Here is a 23,598-nt window from a genome sequence, read left to right on the forward strand (position 1 = left end):
GTTTTCAGAAGAGACCTTGGCGCTGGATGATCTTTGCAGACCAACAGTAGAGCTCCATGTAAATAATGCCCCTGCTTGCTGGAGGTCAGCTCACTTCATTCAAGTGCTCCAGTCCACTCTCAGACAAGACATTACCTCAAATTAAACGGCCAAGTGATTCGTTCATCCTGTTTAGCTAGGAACAAATTACTGTGCATTTTCACTTCAACACAGTGACAGTAACAGACAGTTGGGGGCTGCAGCTTTAGTGACAGGCCTGAGGGCTTGCAGAGTGAATATTTGCCAACAGCATGTACTTCGTTTTCTTGAAATGAATACAAACAAGTGAGGAAATTCACATTGGCAATGAGCCCACTTGACAATACTTCTTAAACAAATAATAAAGCATTGTTTTCAAGAGTGGCATAATCAAGTGAAGCTTCTGGAAAAAAAAAAAAAAAGCCTTTTGCTGACCTTCACCAGACCTTGGTTGCAGGAGAATGCACAGCCAGGAACATAAAGTTCTCTGAGAAATGTGAATCTAGGTGTCTCAAGGATACAGAACTTAGGGTTCTGCAGAAATTTCAGTTAGGGAGACAAAATCACAGCACAAGAATTTTCCAAAAGTATTTGAGCATTAAACATTTTTTTAATTCAAAATGTACAGCACAAACACAAGACAGAAACACAAGACACACTGTATCCAAAGGAATTTGACCTTAAATCCCTGAGAAGAGTGCCCTAGCTCCAGGGGAGTTCAAGCTGAACAGTCAGAGCCTCCCTGATGATACACTCCAGCTTTTATAAAATGCATTTACACACACTTTTTTTCATTTTTATCTCTCCTCTCATTGCAGCTACTGAAATTCAGTTGTTTTATAACCCAGATGGACATCCAAACCATTACTTACCAACAGCGTGACAGGAAAAACTTAAATTCAGTGTGACCAGAAGAAAGCAATTGCCAGTTGTTTGACTCTGATCAAAAATGACGAAATAAAACACGCAGGATTTCTGTCTCAGACCCAGCAATGACTGAGGAGCATGTACAGGCCCCCCACCAGACCTAAGCAATCACTGTGGTTTAGAAGAAGCCCCCTCACAGAACAGATGATTGTTTCAACAGGACTTGGCAATTTCTATAGTGACAGAGGCTTGACATTGGGAGGTACTGGCTGCTGGCAAATGGAAGCAATGTTTTTTAAAAGATCTTTTAAAATCTTCTCCCTTGACTTTTGACTTCCAAATGATGTGTTACACTCCCTCACTGCTCTGCTAGTATTTGATTAGCTTTTGGGAAATGCCAGCTTGTTTCTGCTTCAATGGTTTTGTCTAAAACTTTGAATTATCTTTCCTAGGTCTCACAAAAAGCTATTTCCTACCTAATGTGGTTTATTAATCTGCTGCATTACTGGCAAAGCAAACAGAATATTAAGTGGGATACTTCAGCAGCATCTGTTAGTACAAAATATCTGGGAAATACTTGAAATTGCTCTGAACCACAATTTTTTTTTTCTCAGCTGTTTTACTGGAGTATTCAAAAAACTTGATCTCTGAAAAAAACCTCACAATATCTTAAAGACTGGAATGTGTACCACGATTTTCCAATGCCTTGACTATTATCTTAGTCCATATATTTTTACTCCAAAATGCAAATGGGGTGGAAGACATTACCATGGTTCTAAGTTTTATGGCTAAAATATTTCTTTAAGAAATTTTTTTGCTAATCTATGTCCCTATGGTCAGACAAGTCTGCTGGAGAACTTATGCAAGGAAATCTAGTCTTGGGGCATAACATAATGCTGTTTGCTTAGAGAAATGCCAGTCTCAGAAAAGCCAAGTCTTTCTGACAAACACAGCAAAGGATTTCAGTTACTGGTGTATTTACTGATTGTATCTCTGCCAACTGGTGCAACTCCACACCAGCGCAAATTCATGAAACGCTTCCTGACACCATGCAGTTCCTCCTGGCCACTCAAGTCACACCAACACAGGAACCATGATTATACAGATTTATGAGCAAAATAAAATATTAGAAGAATAGTGAGAGAAAAAAAAAACCACTCTGCACAAACAATCCACCCAGGTATCAACAATACATTTTTTGGGGGAATCAACTGGTGACAGTGGCCTGCATCTACCTGTGTACAGCTGATACATATCAGCATTAAGACTTGCAGAAGTTTCAGTCTTTAGGTTGTTCCTCCAGCAAATCTCCAACAAACCAACTGTAACTACATTACAGTAGTATAGCATACAAATTTCTCATGAGATATCAAAAGTTTCCATGAAGCAGTTAAAAGGTGCTTTCATCCTACCTTAGCAATATCAGTCTGTCCCCTCCTGCATCTTCTGTGTTGCTTGCCTGTGTAGAGAGGAGAAACAGAATGTAAGAGGCTGGATTCCAATTCCAGACCAGTTTGGGCACTGCTCACTTGTGCTTTCTTAGCTATTTTTGGGAGGATAAGCAGCACTCCTGGCTCTTTTAAGCATTTGCAATGTTCTTATAGTCAAGACCTCAGCCCTGGTGAAGGAGCAGGACATGTTAACTGAATCCTCATAGAAAACGTACTAGAGGTAATTCAGAAATCGAAGGTCATCCCCAAAGTTCTGATGTCGCCCTGGGTCACAGGTCACTGCAAAAGGACAAATGGTCTTACAGGATCAAAGGGGACTGCAAGGTCAGAATGGGCTCAAAATGTTCCTGAAGGGTCAGAGGTCATCCAGAGCTCAAAGGTCACTCATGTGGTCCAAGATAACAGAAAAGGTCAAGCAGTCACTTACAGGCATCCAAAAGGCCAGAGGTTGTCAAAAATGTCACACATTGCACGTATTAAATTCCCTCCTGCTCAGGGTACCCACAATTTTACACAATATAAGAGCTGTGATAACCCTGCAATTGGTAAATATTATGGCAAATGGAAGATACAAATATAAAATAGCAAGAGCTCATAGTTGAATACAGGAGACATCTATAAGACCCACCAAAGTAGCCAAGTGGGAAGGATTTTTAAAACCTCTCCCCAAACCAACTGGAGGTTTTGTCATTTAAGATTAAGCTACATTTTTCCCTTTGAAGGACCTCAGTGGTGCTATTTTAAACTTTAGAGATAATAGAGCTTTGAATCAGATCTTGTGTTATCTGGACCCCAGACAGTTAACCACATAAAATGGAAACTGGAAAATCTCTTCTAGTTTTGATACCCTTTTCACTTTTTATCCTTTTGTTCTTTGTGATTTTTTCCTGCCTCTACTAGAAAAATAGAAAATCCACCAGGTTATAGTATAGACACAAAAGCATTACTGCAATTACATCTGTCACACAGTTACGACGTAGCAGTGAAAAAGCCTCACCCTACCAGAGCTGCCCAGGAGGAACTTGTCATGCACAAAAAGTGAACAAGTAACCTTAGAATAATTATCATGGAAATGCAGAACCTCTGGTTTAGTCCCGAGTCAGGGAAACACGCATGTGCTTAATTCCAAGAGCTTCAGTACACTAAGCAGGCTGGCAAGCACTGAACTGCCTTGTTAAATAAAGCAAAACCCAAATCTTACACGCACACAAAGCACTTAGTGCCTGCCAAGAGGAATTTCATGCACAGTGCTGAACTGCAGAATTTCCGTTCACTTACAAGTCTAATGCTAATTATGCTCAGTTGAAAGGGAAGATAATGAGCTCAAGAGCTCTCAGATCAATGGGTTGGCACGTGAGAATGCCCACCTGGAACCCCAAGTCTCTTCATTTTCTTTCCTTCCTCTCCTGCCCTAATACATGCACATAAATCCAAGTTTCACTTTAAATTTCCTGACTGCAAGTGAGAGACTGCAATTTTTTAATCCTGTTACCCAAAAAGTAATCCTTCTCACTTTCCAGCATCACAGTGTGCTGGATTTACCAGCCAATACAACTGTCAGAGCACTGCAGACACTCTAGAGCAAGCAAAACTCCTCCTCAGGAGTTCCTGAGGGCTCTTCTATCTTGGGTTATTCTAAAATCATAAACTCAGGAAGGTCCGCTGCAAACTCCAGTGAGTGAGTGCATTTCATCCCACCCCATCCAGCTGCTTTATTTTATTCTGGACTTGCTCCTACATTTTGTTAAACATCTGGGGATTTATCCTAGGCCTCCCCTTTCCCATGCAGTGGCTGCAGTTCCTCTAGGTTAAAGAGCCAGCATTATTTTTGTTCAAATTGCCCCCAGAAAGGTCAGCTTTTAATTACTTCATGTTCTTCACTGGAACCTTTTCGACAAGAGGCACTAAAAGTGTTTTCCTCCTGAACTTTGCAATACTAACAAAGAAAACAAACTCCCTGTGGAAGTGGCACAGCTATGAACACACAGCACACACAGAGTCATTGCTTCTGTCATTGCACCCTAAACACGCATCACTGGTTTTTAATCTCACACGGATTTCTGCGTAAGAACTGAGATCTCTCCGGGGATCTTTGCAGTTAGTTAGTGTAAGAAATTGCTGTAATTAACAACTCACAATTTAAAAATACATCCCTTGCAGCCAAGGAATCTGGAGCCACGGAAAAGAACACATCTGCAAAATAAATATTTTGTATCTAATAAAGACACAAAAATACAGTGAGGTTTTTTTTTTCCTTTCCATTTTAAAGTTGGGCTTCAGGTCTAATTTTTTTTACTTCTTTCACTAATGGTTAATCCACTGCAGAATGGTTCACAAAGCTGTTGCATATTATATTTAACAAAACTGCTCATTGAATGGAAGGTAAAATGCACCGAAGAAATACCATTTGTTTGACAGTACTGTTCTAAGTGAAAAACTGCAACGCAAAAAGGTTATTTCAATCAGCACAGTTCATTGAGGGCACTTTTTTTACAGCATCTACTTATACAAAAACATCCTCTTCAGTGGTAAGAGTATTTAAATCATCCTCTTCAGTGGTAAGAGTATTTAAAGATAAGCTAGTACTTTTCAAAAATGCACACTCTTATAACCTGAAATTTTCCCCATGGTGTCTTGGACACAACACCTTAAGTTCGTTCTGCTAAACTTTGCTATGGCAAATATTTTTCTGGCTTTCTGTTAAAAGAAAATAATTATAAAAGCACTGTTGGGAGAGAAGATATAACACCAAGTCTCAAAGAAAGGCTGCACACGTTTCTGAATATAGGATCTCAAAATTCATAGCAAAATGAACCACTGTGAGCCCACCCATGTGATAATTTATTAAAACATAACTTTTGAGAGATCATGTGCTACAGGCAGAAAACAATGGGCTTCTTACAGGCATCATAAGGTCACCATAGGACATAGGTACACCAAATCTGAGTCAATATCTACATTTCTTTTTCAGCTACTCTGTAGCTATCTTGGCACTTCCTAGAACCAGGAGCTGGACTTCGCATTTCAGAGAGGAACAGAGCTCAACAACATATGTATTGATTCTATTAATGCATCTTCTCTGAGTACGTTACATACAAGAATCCCTAAAAACTTCAGTTTCACTTTTTTAATTGAGATTATATTGCAGTACCCAGTAACACTGTTACAGATTTAGCTTTATTATGCACTTTGAAAGCTATTATTATGTTTGATAGTCATTTAATAATCTGAGGTCATATAACATCAAGAAGGTACTAAATAATTTTACAATGGTAATAAATATCTTGCTGGTGAAGCAGCAAGAAGTTTTTGAGCTGGTTTGTCTTAGTATGAAAGAAAGTGAGGTATATCTTACAAACATAACCTATACTTTTACTACTCAACTGAAATATTTTATCTCCATGTTAAACAGGATGAAAAATTAGTGTGCCAGTTGTTGTTGAGCCCTCACCTTCCAAACAGAACCTAGAAGATTTGGAGCAGAAATATCCATGATTTTACCCTTAAGAAATATATTTAATGTTGAAAAACATAGCTTTAGCAAAGAAAAACCCTGTGCTAGAAACAGGTAAGTACAAACATATCTTGAAATGGAAGATACTTAAGTATTCACTATGACAAGTAGTCAAGTCTTTAATCTCAAAATTTATTCTTTCATACAGAATATTAAAAATTCGTAGAGGCAGAAACATTAGGTTTTGGCTGGGCCTTCTCTCTCCTTCTATGGCCAGAACATATTAGTCCAGAACAGACCAGAAATTACCAGCAGCCTGAGGTTACTTCAGTTGACAAAAATTTAAAGACATATTGTTCTTTTTAATTTTGTGGACAGTTTGTAAAAACTCCCATATGCCTAAATGTTTAAACGTTTATTCTTCTAAAAGAAACAGTTACTTTTACCTTGAAAAACTTAATTCAGAGAGGTAATAAAAACCAGGCAATCACTCACGGTGTTATCAATTCTTGTAACTGATACGATGGTGATCTCAGCATTTCTCTACACTGAGCTGGGTAATGCAAACTAAACTCCTAAAAAAGGCTGTCCAATTACCCTGATTAAGTGTGTCTATAGTAATTTTTCAATTTTTTACTCATTCTGTTTGCAGCATCTTAAAACCTCAGTTTGGATATGTTACCTTACTGCTCTGGTTCCTCTCTCCCTGCCGCAGCTCAGACCTGCCACACGGAGCCCTGCAATGCCACTTCGCTCTGGGGCTCAGAGAGCATCTTCACAGGGTTTGCTTTCCCAATAAGGTAAATTCATTGTATCATCCCAGCACCTCTTCACAGACTTCTAATGAGCAGCTTTCAATGTCTACTGCACAACAGCTTGAAAACAAAACCTGTGCAGGGTGGAAGCGCTTGTCCTGTCCACTTACTGTTCCAGCCAGCCTCAAAGTCAGCTTTCCATCTCACTCAAATTGCAGCTGACACTTGGCCTCAGAGCACACAATTGCTTTGGCACCTCCCTGCCAGACAGACAAACATTTCGAAGAGGCGGGAGTTCTAACCCTCCGCTTTCAGTCAGTCTCTTTCCAAAAGTTCTTCCTAGTGTCTCACCTAGAAGCTTCAGAACTGATTTGGCTTATTGTGCTCATTAACAGTGACTTTTTTGGGGGCAGAAAGAGGATGCATTTCTCTGCTGGTGTGGGGTTTGTGAGCCAGAAATAATGGACAACTGCAACAGTGGAAAGAGATGGTTTTGTTTAGAACACCGTAAGCTAAAGCCTAATTTGGGAAGCCTGTAGCTAAATGAAACATTATCCCCATTAGCAATAATTTAATGCAGCCTGGTTTGGGAAAGAGATATAGAAATGTTTTGGAAACAAATTTCATTGCTTAAAAATAAAAAAACCACCAAACACCAAAACATACATGCCAAGTGTTTGGGCATGGACACATCATACAGAAGAAAGTCTGGACTGGGGATATGTTCCGATCCCATGGATTTTTCAAGGTATTGCAGTCTGTCAACTTCTCTACCTTTTGAAAAACTCTTAAATCACTTCTGGAAAAAAAAAAAAAAAACAACCTGGAGAAAATCCTCTCTGCTGTCCCTCATAATCTGTCATTAATTACCAAAAGGCTGTGGGAGCCTGACATTGCTCTTACATCTGCATGCCCACCTATTTCCTTACATTATTTCCAAGGCTCCCGGGGAGTTCAGGCAGGATGGCAGCTGCTGTGAGTGCAGCGCCAGAGCAGCAGCTGGCAGAGTGAGGTGTGGCAGCAGACTGACCCCAACAGGGATACCAATCCTGCCCAGCACACCTGGGGGTAGAAAACTGCAGGAAAAAGGGAGCATGGCTAAGGCCAGCTCCCAGGAAACTTGTAAATTCAAATTTTGCTGTTAATCTTGTAACTTCTTCACGCAGCAATAAGGACTGAGAGGGGCTATTTCTTTTCCTGCAAAAAGAAAAGGCTACAGCGTTCTGCAGAACCCCTCCCGGAAAACCAAGCCGTTGTTGAGCAGACAAGATGCAATCACAGCTATTTGTAACTAGGTAAGTTAAATAACAGAGAGGGCCGAAGAGAGTCAGTCCCAAATGGTGGCACGTAGGGAAAACCATTCTGCTACATTAAAGATGTGCTTTTAATTAACTTCTCTCTGAATGATTATAATTAAAGATTTTACCACAGGTCTTCTCAGCATAATTATCTTCTATTTCCTTGCACAGTGCACTTTCCCAGGAAATGGGAATCGAGATTATTTCTTAATTTAAATACTTCCTCAATTATTTTAAAAGTTACTGCTTTTTAATTGTTTTATAATTGTGATTTCTCTTTGTGCTTTTTGGGTCCATCTCTGTTTCTTACAGGCTCTTGCAGGACCTCAGAAATATCTGTCATGTGGTCAGGTGCAACTGTGAGCAGTTAACAAATTATGGGTTGCATTTTATTTTGTTAGGATCCAGAAAAACAAATTCTTAAAGAGAGTTATAAACTTACTTTCGGAGTGGGGAATAAACGGCTCATTTTTCTCACTGGTGCTGAACATACGGTACGAAATTTTTCCAGTTTTGTTCCGCAGATTGGTGTCTCCTTTAGTGTTGCTTTTGTACGCAGGTCTCAGCAAATGGCCTTGTCGCACATCAGCTCTGGCCATGTGCACTGAATTCAAAAGATTGAGCAGCTACCCTGATAAATCTGAAGACTAATTGTGCAGATCAGTGCATTCAGTAGTGATTGCTTGGTTTCCTACTAATATTTCTGCTGATAATATGAAGACATACTGGGAACTGGCAATTGGAAAGCAGGCTCCTGCTTTCTCTGCACCGCACAGATACACTGGGTCACATTTTCCCCATAGGTCTGAGATTCCCACTGCACTGTGCTATTAAAACTGAAAGACAGAGGTGGCTGAAGACAGGATTTCGCCAAGGAAGAGGAGAATAATGCACAAAGAAGAAGGATTTAAGGCAGAGCCCCACCCTCTCTTCTATCAGCTCCTGCCAGCTCTGCAGCAGCTTTTAGCATGCAAGATTTCGTTCTGAAATTCCTCTTGGCTGTATCTTCCAGCCCAGGGAAAACAAACAGCAATAACCCAGGAAAACAGGATCATTCATCTTTTCCTTGTCCTTATCTCTGATGATGTTATCTTTATACTGAAATATTATCCAGCCAGAGGCAGCCTTTGGAAACCAAAGACACCTTTGAAGCTGCATCCCTTGAGACAAAGAACCGGCATCAAATGGCATTTGTGCTGGTTCCAGCTTTAGAGGCAGTCTCTGGTGCTGATAGCACATTCACAGAGCTGTCAGTGTTCAGCCCAGCTGAGAAATCATTGGCAAAGAGAGTTCCCCACATTCCTGCACCTGTGTGCACCAGGGAAGTACCAGACAGACAGACAGGTGAGGCTGTGGGCTCACCTGCACAAGACACAGCATTGCAGATACTGACCTTCCAGGCACAAGTTTGAATTTAACATTTAAATTCAATGTACGTGTTAAAAAAAATTTAAAAAAAGGCATTTAGAAGTTATGACTTTGTAAATCTAATGCCAGCTAATGCTTCTATTATACTCTCCATCACGCCCCAAAAAGGCATTTTATCAAAGACCATCTACATCAATTCAGCCACATCTGTAGTTATTGTAATAAAATGCTGATAGTAACCGATGCTAGTAATCCAATTATTGCTAAGTAAGTCACCATATGCCTTTCAGTTTTGTCTTTCTATGTTAGAGAAAACAACAGACAAAGGACTGAGGGAAAAAAAACTATTTCCATCCTGTCAGTACTTCGAAGTAAATAAAGAAAAGAGAATTTTCCTTAAATCTCCATTTGGGACTCCAATTCCTCTTTTCTTTCATTAGAACCCTTCCTCAAAATTGAGTATCTGGCTGTAACTAGATGAAAATTCACCTTCTTTTGAAATAAACTTTGGAATTTCTGTCTATGATCTTTCAAAAAGGGCAGAAAAATTCTGTTTATTTAGACTCCTGTTCAGAATAAGATCTTGTTACTGTTGGCTCTTACCAAGAAAACCTTGAACCTCAGCAGCTTTTGCCAAGAAACACTGAGATTCTTCCTTGTAGAGTAATTCCCAAGCTTTTGTCTGTCTTGTTCCCACAGTGCTTCCTTAGCTGCAGAACTGAATAAAATTGGTTCTGTTTATGTACGAACAAATATTAATAGACCTCATGCATGTTTCCACTGCATGCCATGCAAGGACACGCAAAATTACCCACTTAGTTAACTCATAGGTGAAACCTTCTGCTAAGTGGCCACTGGGGTGAGCAGGGTTAAAACAGGAGACAGAATTTTCACTGGGGATTGATTCTGAAGGCAGAAATGAGAAGCAGAGAGAGATAAATTGCACTGAAGGTAAGTAGTAGGTCTAGATCTCAAGAGTTTTAAATGTTTAGCCCTACAGAGCCTACATTCTACCCAGTGTCACCTCCCATCTTGCTCAGGATGTGCTAGAAGAAATGTGTATTTAGTGCAGTAAATAAAACAAAAAATAAAGTGATACAAACTCAAGAGAACTGCTGAACAAGCCTATCCCTACCTGTGCATCCCCTTCCCAGTGCTTCTCCTTGTTCCAGTGGGAATATTTGCCTGAGATATGTCTGTATGACCCTCTTAGGCAGCACCCCTGCTTAGTCAAAACTCAAATTTCACTCCACCCTTTCTTATACTGAAGGACAAGGTTAGGAGATAAACCCAAAGTAACAAGTCAGCGACCAGGCTTCATCTTTCCACTGTCCACTCAGCAGCCTGGCTCAGATCTGTGTCCCTGACTTCTGCCAGTCCCTTGCATTGCTCCCTTTCCCTGCTCCCATAAACAGCCAGGCTTCCAACACAAACATCCCGGAGCAGCGTCACGTCTCGGCTGAGGAAGAGGAGCACAGAGACTGTGAGGAAGCAGCATCTCTGCTCTTTGCTCACCTGTGGGTAACATACAAGGGCCAGTTGTCGATATGTGGCTGCCCGCGGCCAGCGTGTTATTAGCACCATGAGGGTGTATCGAGATCTGAGGGTCACCAGCAGCCTCCCAAAAATGGCTCAAGAGAAATTAGCCTGACAGCATGAAGTGTTTTGAAAAAGCAAAAGGGTTTTAATTACAGCAGAAATAACAAGCTGCACAAAACAAAAGAAAGCCATGCACAGTTGCAGGGAGGCCCCTGCTAAGACACCTCAAAAAATGTCCTGAGAATCTCGGTGCTCTCTCAAGTATTCAATGATCTAGGAGGGGTTTTTGGCGTGCTGCCCAATAGAAAATAGCTATTTCTTGAGGAACAGTAAAAAGATTCAACAGGTGCTGCTGTCCTGGCACTCGGCTAATTATGGTAAGAAGAGCATAGAAGTTTCTGGTTCGTCTTCCTCATAAGTTCAGGGGTGAAGCTTACACTCTTTCCTAATATGGAAGCACCTCTTCAAGTGTAGATGTGCACTGCAACAAGTTGCATGCCAGTTTTCTCCCACAGGATGAGGAAGGGAAGGAAGGATGAGCAACAGGTACCTGAATACAAGTGCTTGGCAAGGCAGGAAACGCAAAGTACAAGTGCTCCTCTGCAACAAAGCACTGCGATCCCTAATAACCAGAACTACACGAGCTCATGTGGCCCCAGAGGTACTCTGAACATCCAACCACCTGTACCCCAAAGATTCCATGTGCCTACAGAAAAGCCTAGCAACCAGGCATCAACTGTGGGAACATCCTAAAATTCATATAAACTGCAGAAATCAGAAGAAATTATGGCTTATGTGAAAAAGCCTTCACAATACTCTCCACAGTGGAGCAAAATAAAGCTGCTACTGGCACAGCTCAGACTTCTAATGAGTCTTTTCTCTCTTTTGGGATTGCTGGGAGCTGCATATAATTGGTGTCAAGACTTCCCCATGCTCACACATTGGGCTATCCCACTGATGGGCAAGGTCTTTGTTCTGAATGCCTGCACAGACAGTGTAAGAAATGCTTTCTGCAAAGAAAGTGCTGTCACTGCCGGGAAAGAGTTCACAGAGACAGACAACCTGGAGAAATGGCAGCTCTTTGGCTTCTTCTTCTCTTTGGCTGCAAGAATGACAAGAAGTCAACAAGCAATACGTATTTTATATTCAAATCCAAATGAATCCCATCCCAGAGCAAGTGTTTTTCAAATGTTTGAGGAAGATCTCCAGCACGCACAGATTTTGGGAATATATGTTGGCATTCTGTAGGGCAATCGAGGAAATGCAACTTGAGCAGAGCTGGCAGAGAAACACAGCACTCTTCAACATGCGAGCTCAGAGGCAATAAAAAGGAAAGCTGAGATGGGTTGGAAGAGATTTAAGTTCTGAGACAGAATGTGTACTGTGTTGTGGCAAGAAGTGTAAAGTAGGTAGATAATGAAAAAAGGAATCTGGGGGAAAAAACAAAGAGAATGCCAGGGGAAAGTGCTGGAAATCCGTCTTCACTCTTTCAGATCAATCCTGACAATATTGTCATAATTTCATTATTCCCCAATTCCTCTTTCTGGTTGAAAAAGCTAAAACTAGCACACAAATTCAGAGAAATATTGATAGTAGGGCTGAGGCCAGACAAGGTACCTTACTTACTTGACCTAATTACAAAGATTCTTAAAAGGGACCACCAATACATAATAAAAGAAAAGCAGCACATATAGAAAATTACAAAAAGAGTAAACAGCGTGAACCACATGAAAAACATAAGCAAAGGGGTCAGATTTTAAAGGATATTTGAAATATTTAAAAGCTACAACGGATATATTTGGGCTGTCTTCAGAAGGTCAGTGTCTAAAAGCATAATCGACATGCATGAAGTGACATGTTGGTGAAATCCTCCCCTTGCCCTGTTTCTCAGCATCACTGCCTTCGTTCTTTCACCAGTTGGGGGGTGTTTTCTATTGATGATAAAAGCTCATCTCTGAGCCTGCATTAATACAAGTACAGAAATATTAATACAAGTACGGAAAGAGGAACAGTGCACAGGTGTGTCTGTCCTATTCCCCATCTCTTACCCACACAAGAAAAGCAGAGCTGAGGCAGAGGGCTTAACAGAGGGATACATTTTCTCTCCGCTTTTTGCACAAGGCAAGAACAGTGGGGAATTGCTTTCTTAGTTATGAAGTTCTGGACTTAAATCCTATGAGCACAGAGTCATATTAGCCACTGGTTCCATGAGTTCACCCTCACTGAAAGCAGAATGACATCTATAAAACGCTGTATTTGCACTGACAACATCATTGTGCTGAGAGCCAACTGGGAAACCAAATCTGAGATTTTTTTCTGCTAGTTGAATGAGACACATTATCAGCCCCGTTTTGATAAGAAATTTCATCAAGGACATAATAAATAATTCCCAGAAAAGCCTTATCAAACCTTGCCTACAGCCACTACTCTTCTCCTACTTTAATGAATTTATATTCCCCACCTAAAAACAGGCCTGGCTGAACAACTGCCTTTGACCCACACTGGTCAAGCAAAAAATCATGTGGTAAACGAGCATTGAGTCAGCAAAAGCTTAGCAGAGCTACTGAGACAGCAGGTATGCACTTCAATGCTGCCTGCAGAGGTGTAGGAGAAGACTCAGAAAAAAGTCAGCAGAGATAAGGTAGTTCAGGAATAATTGGACTTCTCCAAGGGGAAAAAAAAAAAAACCAAGTCCTTAAAACTAATGACTCTTGCAGCTATTTTGATGGCATCAAAGACTTGAAAATATCAAATATAGTGGCAGCTGAGAGAATCCATGCCTGTGGTATCACTACATGCTACAGAACAATTTAACCAGCTGCTGAAGGAAAACTTGAGAAGAGATACGGAAACATAGTATTAAAAAATGCATACATCATACTGAACCATTAATTCAACTCATTCCGCAACGCGCCTGTGTCTGCCAATGCTGCAGTTAATAGAGAGCACATGAAACTCAGAATGCAATTAAGTCTTGGGAGAAGCACAGTTGGAGGCTGTGGCAGTTTCTATGGCAACCTGAAAAGCTCAAGACTAGTAACAGGAGATTAACTTTAAAGGCAAGATAAGTACATAAATATAGCTCTCGTTTACCATTTTCTCTGCTTCCAAATGGGCCATGTATTTTCAATTTAAGCAATACAGAAATGCAGTCAGATGTCCTACTTGCTATTAACTAGGGCAAATAATAGCCTTTAAAAACACCCTATAAAAATTCTGACAATTTCAGAATCAGGGAGTCATCTAAACTTCACTAATTAATTCAATCAAAATGGAAAGCACTGGGCATGAATGCTTCCAGGAGATTAGAACGAGGCTTCAGGATAGAGAACATGACAGCCGTAATAAGAGTTTGCTGATGTCAACACACTGTACGCTTATGAACAAATCCTCTTGACATGTTTTTCTGGATTACGCCTCAGATCAGGTTTTAAGTCTCCAAAAGAGAGAGGGCAACATTAAGGAAAAAAATTTTAAGCACTACAGACCTCTTTTCTTTCCTTCTTTCTTTTAAAATATTCTCTTCAGCAAGAAAGAATATATCAAAGAAACTTCATCCACTATTTTTCCTGGCACTTTGGAGCTTTTATTCAAAGGTTCAGCTGAGACTGCAGTCACCTTTTAAACTCCTGGCCACCTTGCTTGCAAATAATAGAAAAAATGTGCTTCAAAGTGAGGCCACATCCCTAGTGCAGTCAGTTGTTCTGAACTGGTTTTACTTCATCATTTAAGAACAACTGGTACATGCATGACACATTGAGGAACATGTGTGTATCCAATGTGAGGAGAACACTACCAGAAGAATTGGAAGCAGTTACATTAGCTAAATTACCAGTTTAATTAACAGCCACATCAGCAAAACAGCCAGTCCAACGTGATTTAACCCTCTCCTGAGTACACAGATCTCACACTGGCACCTCCGCACAGTTTCTGTTAAGCATCAGATTCCTGAAAGAAAAATAAAACCACCCCTCCTACACTGGTATTTGGTGAATTAACCCAATGCATCAGTAATTCACAGGAATTACTGTGGAATAACACAAGTCCTTTGGGCTGACCTGACCATGCCTTCAAACGCTCATGCAGTTCTACTTGCACGGTGAGCATTTTTAGTTAGAATTTGTTGACTTGTTGTCTATTTGAGGAAAGAATTGAGACACACTGTGAAAATGTCAAAAAGTCACCGCTATGTAATTCAAACACGCATTCCACTTCACTGAAGAAACTCCAACCTGCCCATGACAATATCTAAGCACCACCTAGAGTAGTGAGATTGGCATAGCAATATCAGAGGCTGGACTCCAATCTTTTCCAAACTTAATTATTCAGAACCTGTCCTCTGCTTGTGCTGTGGTGGGAGTCTCCCTGTTGGATGTGCAGAGCAGAAGAAAACAGTCACCTGTTATTTTTTGTCAAGAAAAAGCTTCAGGGTAACCTAATTTTGGCCATCCAGTACCTGAAGGGAGCCCACGAAAGACATGAAGGAAAACTTTTTACACGAGCATGTAGTGATAGGACAGAAGGGGGAATGGCTTCAAGTTGAAAGAGGACAGGTTTCCATTCATAGGGGAAGAAAAACCAAAACAAAAACCACATTTTGTAGCAAGATCTACAGAACCAGCCTGAGATGTGTTGAAGTAGGGAAGAAATTTTGCCATCCCTCTTTACAAGGAGCAATATGCATCACCTCCATCAGTAGGAAACCTAATCTGGAGATAGGTGACTTCTCTGTGCTTCAGTACTATTTTAGACCAAGATGTTCATGAAGTGTGAAGTGAGTTGGAGTAGTGAAAATTTCCTCCCATTGGTTTTAATTTAACAAGGAACAGGAAATAAAAATCTCTCTAAATAAAAATAGGGTATGTCCCCAATGCCAAGTATTTGTTCTACTTCATCACATCAGTGTTTTCAAGGAGGTATATAATACCCTGACTTGCAAGAAAAAGGATTTGTAGAGGAGGCAAAAGGGAATAAGGAAAAGAAAATACCTAAAGACCTTGTTTCCAGAATTAATATTTTGTTCAGAGTAGAAAATACAACAGGGTGAGACAAGGACAGCACTCTTCACTTCTTCATTGAAGTGTAGATTTTTGTCAAAGAATTAATTTTTCCTTCTGTTTTCCATTGCTTTCCATTTTTTTTTCCCTTTCAACTAATTGAAAATCCACAACTGAAGAGTACGCAGGGACAGCAGCAACCCTTCAACTCTGAAGTTCATTTTGACTAAAAAAAAGAAATCGAAAGCTATACAAAAATTTCAAAGAAGGGAAGATTACATACTGTAGAATCCATTAAGTGGGAAGAAGTTGAAGAGATCCATCATTCCCCTCAGTATTCCTAGGAGCTGACCTGTCCTGTAATTGAAGTTACCATATCTCACTTTGAAGAGTTTCTTTGCTCTTTCTGGAGTGGCTGTGGCAGCTCCTCAGGAGAGACATTTTAATAAGAATATAAAAAGTGCTGCCCTCCTTTGCTCCGCATAAAGGCCTTTTTATTTTTTTTCTTTGATTTTTGCTCAATATGAACTTCTTTATTTTAAAGAAATAAAGGAGGTTTCACTGGAGGAAAACATAAGAATAACTTTGAAATATGTGTCTCAGCTAAAAGTTCTCAGCAAAGGGTTTAAAAATAGAAATAGGAGCAAAGCTTTGCAAAGTTCTTTGTGTGGGGAGTTTGGTTGGTGGTTTTGTTGGGATTTTGGTTGGTTGATTGGTTTGGGTTTCTTTCTAAATCATGGTTTAGCAGATCTCTAAACACACTCCTCAGAAACAGCATGTAGATCTAACATCTGTGAATTTTAAGCATACAAATGAATTCATTTCCTCCCTGTGTTGCTATAATGAAGCAAACTGACTTCATGAAGAATGACAATTACACAGATCTGGATTTGCTGTAGACATGGGGGAAAAAGAGACTTTATAAGGAATGACATTTTCATGGCTGTGACTTTAGATCTCGTCTACTTTTGGTCTCTCTGGTCAGACAGTGCAAGGACTGTTACCATGTGAATACAGGGAATAAGAAACACTGGGGAAGAAGTCAACAGTGTTTGCTGCTGCTAATATTTAACTCATGCTCCCGACAGACCCAGAAAGAAATTTTGGTAAAATACACAACTTACTGAGGAGAGAAAGGCTCAACTCACTGGTTATCTAGAATACAGCAGTTTGCAGGTCTCTAAATAGCAGTTTTCACAAGTTCTTCAGGCTTCTAACATAAACCATGCTTGGTGGTTGCAAAGGTTAATTAAACAGATACAGCTCTTTACCATTCTGCAGCCCATTTAATACTGATTTTAAACACACATTATTTTTGTCTTCTCCCACCCTCCATCCCAACCAGCACTTTGGTTAAACTTGGAAGGCATCATGGAATATAAATGATCAGCAAAATAGCCAGGAATTAGACTAAACATTAACAACATCAAAGCAAGAGTTGGAAGAAAAGAAAAGCAGCAGATCAGATATTTAACCAAGGAAATATTTTGTTCATCCATCATTCCTTGCAATTAAGTGGTAGATTGCTTCCTATGCTTTCCTAGAGAAAATATGAAAAAGACAAACATATTTTTATAGCTACTGTATGGTTTTGAGTTACAGCATACTCCCTGAATCCAAATCCAGCTCACTCTCTATTATTGCTGCCTGGTCCTCTTGCATTAACCAAGGAAAATGTTATGAAGGTCAAAGCTATCCATGGAATTCCCAGAGAGCCTGGAAATGAAATTAGAAATCGGGGAACAGAACAATACCAAAAGAGTAAAAAGTTTTAAATCACAATTTCTTCACTTGATCTCCACTTCAGCTCTATGAAAATATTAAAGATATTGTATAAATCACTAATAGACCAAAATGTTTCTTTTTGGTTTTTTTTTCTTTTTTTCCTTAAAGTATTTTTTTCCCTTCAATGCAGTCCCATTTATCTTAGGGTCTTTGGTGAAGGGTAAAAGAACACGCAAAAATCCCAAAGCTACAGATCTAAGGGTTTGTGATCCTAAGATCTTCTGTCCTCCTCTACTTGTGCAACTTTCCCACTGCCCAGCCTGCAGGGTTTGCACAGGGATCAGCCTTCCCCTGACCCAGCAGCCAGCCCCTCTCCTGCCTGTGCCAGGCAGAGCTCCCAGCACTGCCCGTCTTGGCAAACCTCAGCCTCTTTCGGCTCCCCCATGGGCAGGAAAGAGCAGAGGTCAGATTTAAGCTGCAGAAGATCTGGTTTCCTGCTCTGCCCAGCTTGGGTAGTAAGAACTACCCGAAAGCTGAGCTCCCGTGGCTGCTCTCACACGCAGCCAGAGACACCAGCAGCTCCCAGGCAAAGTTCCAGTAGCACATCAGAGGCAACAGTAGATCAAACCAGCAGCCCCTCAAGTATTTCCTTGTCCCAGCAGCTTCCAGAAAAACTCCGTTCTGGGCAGCATTCTTTGCAAAACCATCTCCAGGCACAGCTGACTACCCCAGCACTTGGCAGAACAGCCTAAGGCCCACACTAGGATTCCTTCACCAGCCAGAATCCTTGTGAGCACATCTGCAGTCCCCTGGGAATAGGGCAACATCTAATTAAAGCAGATGGTCAGTGAAAATTCAAAGGTCAGGATTAAAGTTGTTGGCAGGACCTCAGCTTCAGGCATCCATCTGAATTACCAGCCATAGAAGCCAAGCCATGCATGCAAAGCCAACTGCAGTAATATTTCCTTAAATTAAAAATGGCCTTGGAATGCTTTTTTCACTTATTCCTCCCCAGTTTCTCTCCATAATTTTTTTAAAGAAGATGAATCAGTAAATCAAAACAACTTGGACATAACTTTTCTAGCCACAGGCCCCAGGGAACAGGTGTAGCACACAACTTCGCCATACATTTCCTTTTGTTTCTCATATTTTTTGGCTCAATTGCACTTGCATTTTTACTACAGGCATATTTCATTCCTTTCCTTCTCATAACAGAATAAAAAGGTGCCCAGCATTTGATAGCTCTGGAAGCTATCTAGCAAAAATGCTGACTCATGAACACGCATTTCCATTTTCACTTGAAGCAAATAAATTAAACGCTGCAGACTCCACTCCACAGGGAGAAAACCAAATAAACTGGGTGAAAGGGAAGCTGCTTTAGGTTCTAACATGCTAATGTCCTTTCAAGATTCAGCCGAGCCTTTCTGCATGCAAGGCGATAAGTGCCAGCCCTATTCTTCTCTCAACTGGTGGTGTTTAAGTGCTTAAGGATGTTTTCGTACCTGCCAGAGTAGGCGAAATAAACTAATTAAAAAGGAACAAAGCAGTCTAGGAACAGTCGGGTGTGGGAGAAGCAGCGTGAGAGGAAACTGCATTCAGAATACGCCTATTAAATTCACTGTTACACAGCGCTGTAACTAACTACGGTTAAATGATCGACTGGATTTTCTTATTTTCCTTTTTTCTCTTTTTTTTTTTTTTTGACAGTGAATATTTTTTCAGATTTTTTATTTTACTCTACATTTCTTGCCCGTTTTTCTGAAAACATTTCTCACTTCCTACCCTAACTTTGCATGAAATGAAAAGGCACTAAGAGTTTAAAATAATGTTTTTCTTCTCCCGTACTGTTACAGCCAAAGATAAGTCAAAACGCTGAAATATTTGATGCTTATATATCATGAGCCTTTCAGTACGAATACACTTTTTTCCCCAAGGGCTTATTTTCCTATCAAAGATCTCACTTCTGAATTTTTTGGGGGGTGAAATCTTTAACATAAGCAAACAAATCAAATTGCCCGTGTTCACCAAAGAAAAGTCACACAAGTGGCAAGAGATTTAATTGTCAGTCCTGCTCAGGTAAGGAAGGTGACACAAGCATAAAATGAAAAAGGCTTGCATTTCATAATGGTTTGGAGGTGAATTCATACCCTTCCTTCATGCCTCTCTGATATCAATTAATTATCTGAGGAAGGAACAGGCTGATGCTCCGATACCCTACAAAAATAGAAATGTAATATCTAATTTTAAGATAGGTTCTCAGAACGTATTAAAGGGTTGTGTTCAAAGGAAAGAACAGCTCTGGAGTGAGAGAGAACAATGCTGACACCACGTGGAAGAAAATGCTGCTGGCTCCTTCCTCTACTGCTGACTTGAGATGCCTGAAAATCTTAAGAGTTGGGTCAGGTGTTGTGGGAAATGTTTGTAACATCAGAGGAAGGCCACGTAGACCCTCTGAAGGCAGAGATCTATGTTATTCTAGCAGGTACACCAGCAGATTAATTATAATCCTCTTCCTTACAGTGTAGCTGATGTTTGTGAGCAAAGTAACTGGCTGCTGCTGCCGTGAGCACATCAGGTATTGCTACCCTTCACAAACTGCAGATAAACATCCTTAACCTGTAATCTATACAGGTTCTGTAAGTCTGACTGTTGTGGGAGCTTTTGATGGGCTCCATTCTCGGCCAAACTGGAAATGGGCACTCCCAGAATAAGTAACAAAGGTGAGACTCCACTGTGTTGCTTTCTGTGCCCATGCTGCCTTCAAAACCATTTTCCGAGCCACAAAAGGCCTGTACAGTTGCCGGTTTAGAAAGACCTTCCCTTCCCATGCACTTCAAATCCTTATGGAACAACAGCAGTGTCAGCAGCTCGTGGCACTGCCCAAGCTCTGCTCTTGTGCCACTGACTGCAGTAAAGCCTCAGCATTTATTTCAGCTCGAGCAGCTCCCCTCCTCTGTGCAACAGCTTCTTGTTACAGTAAAGCACAGCCAGCAGTGTCCTCATTTGTCAGACACTGCACACCTTCTCTTGCCAAGGTTCTCCCCTGGTGCAGCCTTACCCAGACCAAAAAAGAAAGAAACACCCAAAACATGCTTCTATGTACTGGGGAGGGGAAAAAGAGAAAAGCAGACACAGCAGTGCAGCCCACCTGGGGGCCTGAAGTGTGGCCAGCAGCGTCCCAGAGGAGTTGTCCAGCAAGTCAAGAGACACTCCCAGCAATGCTGGAGCAAACATTAAATCAGTGACATTTCCTCCACACCCTGCAGTTCCCTGCAAAGGGAGAGCAGGCACACTCGTCCTTTCCAAGTTACAGATCTCCAGTACAAAGGCCAGGCTGCTGCAGATCACAGGCACAGCACAAAAAAGCTCTATTCCTCCCACCCACAGGCAGCAGGGCTCTGGCACTGAGCACCTAGAAGGTGTAATGAGTACTCCAGCCACATCCATTTGAGCTCTTTCGAGTCAAACTTCCCCAGCCTACAGCAGTTTGCATCAAATCCTTATGCCTAGGGTCAGTAACATTCTGCTTGCTTGTCCAGAAGAGAAGAAATACATCTTTACAATTTATTGGCCACAATGTTTGTGGGGCTATAGGGCCTGCCTACTTTGACCTCCATGTATGGCATTTTTCATCCAGTCTACTGGTTTGGCCAGTACTCAAATAGAAAATTAAAATGTAATGTTTAATGAGCCTCTATTTTAGCAAATTTACAAAGATTAGGGAAAAGAGTTTTTCTGTGGAATGAGAAATAATATTAAGAAGTCTTTTCTACAAGGTAACAGCAATCCCTGCAGATACGATCAGAAATCTCCTGGTAGTTGCAGGGTTTGTTTAGTTCACACCTAAAACCAACTAAAACACATCATTTATTAAAGAAAAAACTTAAACGGAAGAAAGTAACCAACACTTCCACCACTTTAAATTTAGGGAAAATTGTTAAGAACAAAAATAGGAAATGGAACTGTGTTCCCCTATCCAAGAAAAGCTATTTTGACAAGACAATTTAGTCTAACCTGGAAACTTCAGATAATGAGAGAATGTCTGGTTGGTTGGTTGTTCATTTGTTCTGAAAGGTTTCAGCTAGTTCAACAAGAATTGTCATGGGACTAGCAAAGTAAAACATAGTTAAATTATTGCTGTCCTCCACATTGAGGATATTCCATTTGAGAGACCACAATTCTATTTTATGACAACTTCACATGCGAGTGAGGCATCACATTTTTTGCACAGAACAGAGTAAATGCTGAAACATCCGTTTCCCCTTTGAGGAAAGCTAAACCCACAAGATTAACAAAACTCTCCAGGCCACAAAAGCCTTCCCAACAAAGCCTTAATTCAAGCAGATAAAGTATCCATGAAATATTTAGTTGCACTCCTCTGACCAGCTCCAAACCACACACTACAGTTTCAGAATTTCATTCTGAGTTGTCTGTGGTCAAACTGCAGGTCCAGGATGCTGTCCAGCTCCACTTCCCCATCGCCCTGGATCTCCTCATAAAAGGATTCTAAGATTGCAGAGACCAGCCTTGCTGATATATAGTGAAGTTTGCATAAAAGGACAAAGCAAGAGAAGAGAACAAGGAATGAGGCTCCTTTCCTCAGGGTGTAGGCATTTCTCCTAACCACACTTTAATGGACAGACAAGCAGTGGCTTGTAGGCACCCATAAAATCATGCTCCTACTTGTTTGCAAGACAAAGGTAGTGTGCATAAATCAGGAAGGGTTTATCTATGACTTCTGTACAAAGAGGAGATACAGAAACACATTATTGGACTAGATGAAAAAAAAAAGTCCATATTCAACTTTTATCTGGAATGTAAGGTTCAGAAATGACAAATTGCTATTAGCAAGGTTTGGTTCATAATTAAATTACACTATAGAAGTTAAGATAATCTTGCACACCTCCAACACACCTATTGATATTCCTTGGGTTAAACACAGTTATCTAGAGAGGCCTCAGGTCAAAACAAACACCACGATGCCTAACCTCTTTTAAAAGAATTATTTAATCCAAACATGAAAATCAGTTTAGTACTAGTGCAGCTTTTTGGGCTAGGACAAAAGAGCATAGGACAGCTTTAAATGCTAATGAATGCTCAGGTGCAGTGGAGTGGAGGGAGAATAAAATCAAAATTCAAATAAAATGCATGAAAAAAAAACCCCACACAGAGATAAAACCCCAGCCTGGCAGGATTTTGCAGCATTCTGACTCTTTTAAGGGGGGAAAAAATATATGTACAACCCATAGAAAAAAAGTTCCTGTAAAATACTTCTTGGCTGGGATATTACTTTAAACCACTATCTTTATATATAATTGGTGGCTGTGAATAGTCTACTGTCCAGCCCAGGGTAATAGTCCTGATCTACCAAAAACTTGCAAATTCGTCTCTCAGTCTGAATCAGCCTGCACACACAGCATAAGTGGAATGGCTCTTGGCACTTTGAGACACTCAAAACTCTGCTCAGAACAATCATTCTATCCATTTCAGCCCACAAACAACACAACTGAAGGTTAAGTCTTGTCAGCTGTATGGCAGGCCTGCCAGATTGGCATGGCTTTAGTTTGACAGAGCTCTGGTTAGCTTAAAATGTTGATGAGGAAGAAAAAAAAAAAAAAAAAAAAAAAGAAGACAACCCAACAACAAAACCAGAGGAATTAAGTAGTCCAAATGCAAGTATCTGTGTAAAAGCCAATGAAAACAAGTTTCATTTCCAGGACGCAACAAGGAATCTGAGCCAGGTTTGCCATTTCACTTTTTGCTTGTTTTACGGGAAGAAAAACATGGACTTTTAATATGTTTAGTTTGTAAACCTAACTTTGATGTTTCTAGTTTAGTGGACCTTGAGCAATTGTTATATTATGAAAGATGAAGGGTACCTATCCAATGTGCTGGGTTTCCTGCCAAAAATTACAAAAACAAGATCAGCCACAGAATACTGAATTCCCTTCTCACCCACAGATGGGATTTCTTTCCTAAGCTTACCTCAGAGCAGGAGAGTGCCCCATGGCTGTGCCTTGTCTGAGGTTTCAATAAAGAACTTGAAAGGAGCTTTTCAGCAGAATTCTTTCCCACATCACCACAATTCCAGACAGACACTGACATTTTACAGAATTGCAGGGAGTG

The 23,598-nt window shown here is 40.6% G+C and overlaps 1 protein-coding gene across 8 annotated transcripts in view; it reads right to left on the reverse strand.

The window, feature by feature from the left end:
• FAM13C (family with sequence similarity 13 member C) overlaps positions 1-23,598 on the reverse strand; it is a 114,007-nt gene that overhangs the window by 81,576 nt on the left and 8,833 nt on the right. For all 8 annotated transcript variants that reach the window (XM_066191648.1, XM_066191646.1, XM_066191644.1 and 5 more), the window contains one exon: positions 2,298-2,344. In XM_066191648.1, the coding sequence (XP_066047745.1) occupies positions 2,298-2,344 (47 nt within the window). The remainder of the gene's footprint in view (positions 1-2,297; positions 2,345-23,598) is intronic.

This window comes from Chamaea fasciata, unplaced genomic scaffold (assembly GCF_029207755.1).
Source record: "Chamaea fasciata isolate MVZ Bird 193981 ecotype frontalis unplaced genomic scaffold, bChaFas1.0.hap1 SCAF_9, whole genome shotgun sequence".
NCBI lineage: Eukaryota > Metazoa > Chordata > Aves > Passeriformes > Sylviidae > Chamaea > Chamaea fasciata.